Source organism: Notothenia coriiceps, unplaced genomic scaffold (genome assembly GCF_000735185.1).
Source record: "Notothenia coriiceps isolate Sejong01 unplaced genomic scaffold, NC01 NC01_scaffold00027811, whole genome shotgun sequence".
NCBI lineage: Eukaryota > Metazoa > Chordata > Actinopteri > Perciformes > Nototheniidae > Notothenia > Notothenia coriiceps.
In genome coordinates this window covers 1-7,504 of record NW_011360512.1, presented here as the reverse complement: position 1 = coordinate 7,504, position 7,504 = coordinate 1, and the positions used below count along the sequence as shown (strand labels likewise).

General features: G+C 44.3%; 1 protein-coding gene across 1 annotated transcript in view; it reads right to left on the bottom strand.

The window, feature by feature from the left end:
• LOC104957838 (nucleoporin NUP188 homolog) overlaps nt 1–6,561 on the bottom strand; it is a gene marked incomplete at its 5' end in the record, with an annotated part of 14,762 nt that extends 8,201 nt beyond the window's left edge. The window contains 14 exons of the mRNA XM_010785514.1: nt 5–36; nt 141–396; nt 669–911; nt 1,039–1,177; nt 2,630–2,799; nt 2,878–3,084; nt 4,287–4,521; nt 4,789–4,914; nt 5,357–5,423; nt 5,504–5,624; nt 5,760–5,874; nt 6,093–6,169; nt 6,252–6,339; nt 6,435–6,561. Of these exons, the coding sequence (XP_010783816.1) occupies nt 5–36; nt 141–396; nt 669–911; nt 1,039–1,177; nt 2,630–2,799; nt 2,878–3,084; nt 4,287–4,521; nt 4,789–4,914; nt 5,357–5,423; nt 5,504–5,624; nt 5,760–5,874; nt 6,093–6,169; nt 6,252–6,339; nt 6,435–6,561 (2,003 nt within the window). The remainder of the gene's footprint in view (nt 1–4; nt 37–140; nt 397–668; nt 912–1,038; nt 1,178–2,629; nt 2,800–2,877; nt 3,085–4,286; nt 4,522–4,788; nt 4,915–5,356; nt 5,424–5,503; nt 5,625–5,759; nt 5,875–6,092; nt 6,170–6,251; nt 6,340–6,434) is intronic.
• Nucleotides 6,562–7,504: the final 943 nt, after the last annotated feature.

Sequence of the window (7,504 nt, the reverse complement as noted above, 5' to 3'; positions counted from 1 at the left end):
GTACCTCATGCTGCAATCTCTGGAGCAGGCTGTCAACTGTGCGGTAACAGAGATGCTTGTCAGATGGATAGTAGTACATGGCGGCGGAGAGCAACTATTGAAGTAGGAGGTGGTGTGCACTGAACCAGCATCTCACCCACCCTGGCCATGAAGGGGCGATGGACATCTTGCGAGCTGCCTCAACTCGCTTTTCCCCACAAAGACCGTTTTGGACCGCGCCCATATCACAGAGTTGAGGCACACATTGCATTTTGAGTACCTCCATGCTGCATTCTCTGAGCAGGCTGTCACTTGCATGCGGTGGTACACAGGGATAAGCTTCTCGCCCACCTCTCGCTTATAAAAGTTTCCGCAGTCTTTGTGCCCAGGTGTTTCCCCATTATCCTCTGCCTGTTCCTATACAACACCAGGAGGGATTGCACCTGGTGTGTAAGGGGCCTGTCATCAGTAGACATGCCGTGAGGAGACCTGCCCATATTTCTCCCTTCATTTTATCGATTGAACCCTGGTTGTTGAGAATTGCCCCCCTGTAATAATTTTGCAAAGTTTTGCATTCTTTGCAGTCAGCTTCCCTACCACCCTTCCCTCCTAACTTTTTCTGTGAACTTCATTTTTCTGAGTGCTGTACCCATTCGCTTGTGGGCATGATTAATGCACTCTAATTTCACCACTTCATGCCCAGGGTATGGGTTCAGTGCAACCACCTCCCTAAATGCTGCGCTATCCCCATCTGACAACATCTCTGTGTACCGCACCTGGTGGCGATTCACAGACCTGGCCCACATCCTCTTGGCTGACTCCTGCTCCATTGCCTTGCTTGACCCTGCAAAGTTTCTTGCACAATCACTATGTGTCTGTCGCCAACTGTCATACTCCTCTTCTGTAATCTTTTGCTCTTGCTTGGCATTTCCCTTTAGAGCACAAGCATGGCAATAGGATGATAGGATTTCATAGTCTATCACCAATCCAGTAAGGATGTCAATGCACACACCGATCCCATAATGGGATGTGAAGCCTCGCTTTTGCCATGTGCCATCAAATGACACGCTGATGTTTATAACTGCCTCTGCATCCTCCCTCAGCAACTCTGCAACATCTGGGTCCACATCTGCATAAGCCTGCCTGACCTGCTCCCTTGTCCTGTGAAGTGACTCCAGGCCTCTCTCTATTTCTGCCACTAATAAGAGAAAAAAATAAGTCAACTGAATGTCCTGATAAGTTATACTCTGAATTCAATAGTTCAAGTTTTCTCGGTCTCAATCCTGTTTCTATACCTGTCACTCTCTTGTCATGTCTCTGATAGGTTTTGAGATGAAGTGCAGGAATCCCCAACACTTTGCTTATTTTCTTCAGAGCTGCATAGCCCAAGCCTAACTCGTGCGCTAAGAGCACCATTCTCACATTCACATCAAAAGCAACATCCTTCCTTGTTTCGTCTTGAAGACGTGTAGATGTGTACACACTTTTGCGGTACCCACCATCACACAGACTGCACTCTAAAATTAAGCTGCTACAGAAACCATGGTTTTGCGGATCGATGTTAACTTTGAGCCCTGTCCCTTTCGCAATTTGGGCAAATCAACCCACTGAGCAGTTCATTCAGCCGCGCTACATGTATTATCAGCCACTGCTGTGTGGCGCTATCTAAACCCTCCTGCTCTTTGGGTGACAGCTTGCGCATTGACGCACTAAGTGAAGGTTTTTCAGGTTCGGGGTCATTTGTTTTGTCTTCTACCTTGCTACGTGCAAGTGACAATTGTTGTCCTCTTCTCTTTGAACGATTTTTTCGCGGATGTTTCGGCATTTTGAGATTTAAATTTTCAGCGCAAATATAAACAAGGAAGTGTCATGGGGCACCACGTGACGCATCTGAACGAATCACGTTGTCAGAAATTGACACCAGCCAATAAGATTCCGTTCTTTGGTCAGATGACCCCTTTGTACTTTCACGATTGGTTGCTGATACAAAGGAAATGACCATATTTGGATCCGATGAGATTGTGCAGGAGAACCTGAGCTTTCCAACGGTACCTCTCATGACATGGAGCAAACAGCGGTCACGGCACTTTATGTTACGTTAGAAAGCTAACTTTTGGTGAATTTAGGAGAAATCTACCGACGGAAATAGACAAACTATAGTAAAATAAACACCTAAATGTGTATTTTGTACGTTTTCCTTCCAAAAGCCTGAAAGAAAACATCTTGTTGAATCAAAATAGCACAAAATCTCAAAATTGACATGGGCATGAAAAACGATGTTTTTGCCTGCCGTGTCTCGCCTTAATCGCATAATCAAGGAATTTTGCCCGCGTTTTTCTGGAGGGTCTAGTTAATATAACAAAACGTATCGGGACAAAAAGTGGGGTTTTTCCTCTGCTGGCCACAGACTTTACCAACATTGAAAAACGGAACATTTGGGGGGATAAAAAGCGTGCACACAACAGTCACTTAAGAAAATAGAATAAATATGATTGAGGGTTTGATCGAGTCAAACCACATAAAAAGGCTCATTCTTTCCTTCATTCATTTTCTCAAATCTGGCCCTGATGGACTGATATATATATATATTCCACCCCCTTCGTCCAGAACTTAATGAACACATTTTGATGCAGAAAAGGTAATTGCTTACTTAGTGCGCAGGACAGAGATGGCACTATCTCTGCGGTCCTGCCAGAGGGCGAGCAGGAAGGCCAGCGCTGCTTTGTGGAGCATGGGGGGGCACCAATACTTCCCCTGCTGTTTGGAGTCGATCAGATCCAGCACCACATGGAGGCAGCTCCACTCACCAAGCAGGAACTCCTAAAAGGAAACCATATCTTAGATCCAGATGCAGCAATATACACGTAGAGACGCTTCATATATCTCTGCCGTTCCTACCTTTGAACCCTCTGTCCCATCTTTGACTTCCAGGTTGAGGAAAAGCTCGATGAGGCCGGGCTGCGTTTCCACCGCAACCGTGAGGAACTCCAGGATCATCACCTTGATCCTCATGTCTTCTGTCTTGCTCTGCAGCCGAGTGAGGAAGGCGTCCCGGATAGCTACTGCATCGTTGCCCAGGCAAGCGTAGACTGACATGGGAGCCACCTGAAGACAGAAGACACGTTGAATACCGGGAATGTTTGCTGTTCTACAACACCACATCTCCAAAAGTCCAAAATGAACCCCTCACTTACAACAACGATCAGGGTTCCTAGACATTTTCGACAACTGTTTTTTGTGACTTTTCTAACACTCTGGGAAGTCTTGGTGCATAAATGATAAAAGGAGTAAAACAAGAGAACATCTCATTTCAGACAGTTGGTTATCAAACATAAACAATGAATACATTTATGCTAAACTGGATAATAGGTGTATTTATGTTCTCCCTGTAGTCCTCTTTGGGATATCATTACAAATATATACATTCAAAAATATATGATTCAAACATATTTTTGCAAAAATATGGATTTGAAAAATGTGGATATGATCAATTTCATTTATGTTTCCAGGCCTGCAAATAATGATCATGGGAGCCACCTACAAGACAGAATATAAATTGGACTACGGGTATGAACTATGAGTATTTGCTTTTAAAACAGCTGGCAATCAGACATTGACAATGTGGCTATAATTAAAGATTATGAGCAAATAAGTGCATGTTCTATATTTCTGAAGTCTTCTTTGGGATAGGGTTGAATGTAAGACATACGTTCAGGCATGTTTCTTTGTCATGTTTTATTTATACTTGATGTATTTTGAAGAAAGTATATGCATAGACAAACTAAGTCAATAGTAGGGATGCTCCCATCGCCAATTTTGGAACTGATCGCCGGAATCAGTATCGACCGATACCGATCGAGTGGGCGGGGCCTATGGGGATCTTCCATTTAAAGTGATGTTTAAAACTCAGTTAATGCTCATTCACTGGAGCTTCCAACAACAACCAACATAATGATTACGTATAACTAGTTTAGCTTGTTCCAGAGGTAGATCAAATAGCTAAGTGTGTTAGGTCTAACTCTTAGTGTGTGTGTTGCTCCACTCACCGGTCCGTCACAGTGGGCGGAGCTGCAGGATTTCTGCTTCACGTTGCATACCGCTATTTTACTGTCTTTTTCGGACACCTTAAAATACTGCCAGACCGGTGAAGCCATTTTGGCGAGCTTGTTTTGCCGCGCACAGAGAAAAGTCTCATGTATTTTACGTCATGCGATCGGCTCTCCTAATCGGCCTTTATAGAGAGCACCGATCGATCGGCAGAGTGAATATCGGCCGATAACGATCGGAGCAATATAAATGGTAAATACCGTGGCGAGCCTCTTGAGCAGCTGGATGGCGAGGCGGGGCAGCGCTGGGTCGTGTTTGTGGTAAATATACTTGGCCAACACCACGATGAGGTTGTTGCCGTGGCCTCCGTGCTGCGTCAGCGCCTGCTCCAGAGGAGACACCACGTCAGACGGAGGCTTCAGGCGGATCACGTTGTTGGTGACGGAGAAGGCCAGCTTGACCGTCTGGATCAGGATCTGCCCGGGACCCTCGGAGCTGGACAGCATCACAGAGAAAGATCACAAAATATAATTATTGAATTTGCACTGCAACATTTCTTAAATATATCTAATCACAATTGATTTGGATTAATATTGCAATTCCACATGATTTAAGATATAGCATCTTTGTTCTCATTTGCCTTGAGAAATGTAATAAAATAATCATGGTGGGGTATTTTAAGGACCAAATACAGATTTCTTTCTTGGGACTATTGGGATATTTACACAAATACTCAAATCAGGCATAAATGTGTGTGTTTACCTGCTGGGCTGAGCAGCCAGCACCACATCGATGGTGTCCACTCCGACCCCCATGATGTTGACGACCGCCTGTCCAGCCTCAGTGTTGGCCAGGCTGTAGATACACAGAGACTGGAGGGTGGGGGTGCTGCAAGAAGGGGACAAACAATTACAGATATACAAGCATTTGAGAAGCAGGGACCAAACAATTGGTTATGATTTTAGTTTGAAAAAAAGACTTAGACAATGCATTGATTGCTGAAATTGATGAAGATTAACTCGGAAACCATTCATTGGTTCAGCTCAAGAATAATTAAAGACATGTTTATGTATAAGCGAGTATATGGTCCTTGAGCTGAGATCGATTTTTCAGCCACTGCATTAGAAAAAGGTGAAGAACTAACTGTGAAACTAAATGTTTCATGTGAATGAACAAAGGGATCATTAATCACAGAAACCCACAGTTGGGAATCTAGAACTTCAAAAGTATTATTCCTAGCAGCCTGTTTGATTTTTCATTCACTGAATTGACATGAAACTGTTCAGAACCTAAACTTATTTCAAAGATTTGAATGTTGAGCTGTTCTCACCTGGCCTGATCCTCTCCCTCTGGACTCAGATTGAGAATGGCATGGATCAGCTCTAAAATAAGACATCCTGCAGAAACACAAAAGAGCTGGAGTTCATTTACATTTTCTTTGACAGTCAGGTCAGACTCTTATTATGAAGTGCCTTACCTATCCTCTCTCTGACCCCGTAGGTGTTGTAACGCCACTTGTGGTAGGTGGGCAGCATCTCCTTCAGCACCAGCAGCACACAGGGGATCAGACCTTTGTTCTGAGTGCTGCCCAGCTGACCCTGAGAGAACACAGATATCACTTGCATCATAGCTTCAGGACATTAAGACCTTTATTTTAGGTTAAAAAAAGGCACCGTTTGAATTCTTAAGGGACGTTAAATAGTTCATATCTATAGGTCAATAACTGTTGTTACCTTGACCAGAGTTGTGATGAGACGCAGGAAGGCGATGGTCACAGCATACTCCCCCTTTGGCTGCTCAATCTGGACCAGCAGGTTGCCGTAGTTTCCTGCCTTCATCCCTTCAGCACTATAAAAACACAATGCATTAATTGTGACCATTCAATTCAATGAGTATGGTTCCATCATGTGTAAAGATTTTCCAGCATCCATTAAGTATGTGATTTTTGTTAGTTTTTCCATAAAGTGTTAATATACAAATGATCTGCCGAATATCCCATGGAAAGTTTCCACCCTAAATTTGAGCAGAATTTTGCAAATCAGCACAGAGAGTTGTTTTGACTGTACCTTACACACTGAGCCATGTTGGTCAGAGGGTTGGAGGCAAAGGGGAGGAAACCTGTGTGGTGCAGACTGGACCACACCTGGAGATACAGAACAAAAGATACATCAGATGTGTGTGAATTTAAAAACAATAAAATGCTTTACGTCTCCCAGGATCCCCACCTTCCCAGGCATCCTTGCAGCCAGTACAGAGAGGCAGTTCACACATGAGGCGATCACATCCACTGGAGGGTTGATGACTGATGTTAACCTAACAGATGGTAAACACAAAGAGACTAATACAATCTCATATCAAATAGGCAGTACTCAATCATGTTTTTTAAGGAGGTATGCAAGTGAGTTTACCTCTGCAGCAGCATGTAGATGCGTGAGGTGAGAGGCAGCAGACAGTCGGACACAGTCCAGTCTGTGCTGATGATCTTATGCACCAGATCCAGGACAGGTTTCACACGCACACAGTGGGCGATCACATCTGCAAGAACAGACAGAGAAAAGTGGAATTATGCTGAAACAGTGAGTAGAATTATAATTAAATCAGCTAAATTCAAAATGGAAAATATATATTTAATATTGTATTACGTTATTTTTTTTAGGGTGTAAGAAAGCAGATTTATGACATTACTTTGTACTCTTATGTTAACTTTAAAGATCATTGGCCATTATATTTCTCATTTTATAAAACGATACCACCCTTTAAATCGCAGGCATAATTACTTATTTTTTTCCGTCCGCGACCGCGACGCCATCTGCGATCAATTAACTTGTGGAAAATGATCCTCGCTTTACTACTCTAGTCCCGGACTGGCCATCGGGAGGACCGGGGGGTTTCCCGATGGCCTGGCCTGTTAAGTGGCCTGCCTCACAGGGGGACTGGCTGTCTACATGATGTGGTCTGCCTCACACAGGGTGACTGGCTGTCTACATGATGTGGTCTGCCTCACACAGGGTGACTGGCTGCCTACATGATGTGGTCTGCCTCACACAGGGTGACTGGCTGCCTACATGATGTGGTCTGCCTCACACAGGGTGACTGGCTGTCTACATGATGTGGTCTGCCTCACACAGGGTGACTGGCTGTCTACATGATGTGGTCTGCCTCACACAGGGTGACTGGCTGTCTACATGATGTGGTCTGCCTCACACAGGGTGACTGGCTGTCTACATGATGTGGTCTGCCTCACACAGGGTGACTGGCTGTCTACATCAGTGGTCACCAACCTTTTTAAGCCCAAGACCACCGACCCCTGGCCTAGGTGAAAGGCGAGATCTACCTATTGCAGAATTGAGTGAAAAAGACGGCCCAGACAATGCTTCCAATTTGAGGCCTTTTATATAGGCTAATTGCATCTGAATTACTGTTACAATGAAGGCTCCATAATCAGCTCACGGCATATAAGCAGGGGTAAAGTGCTATT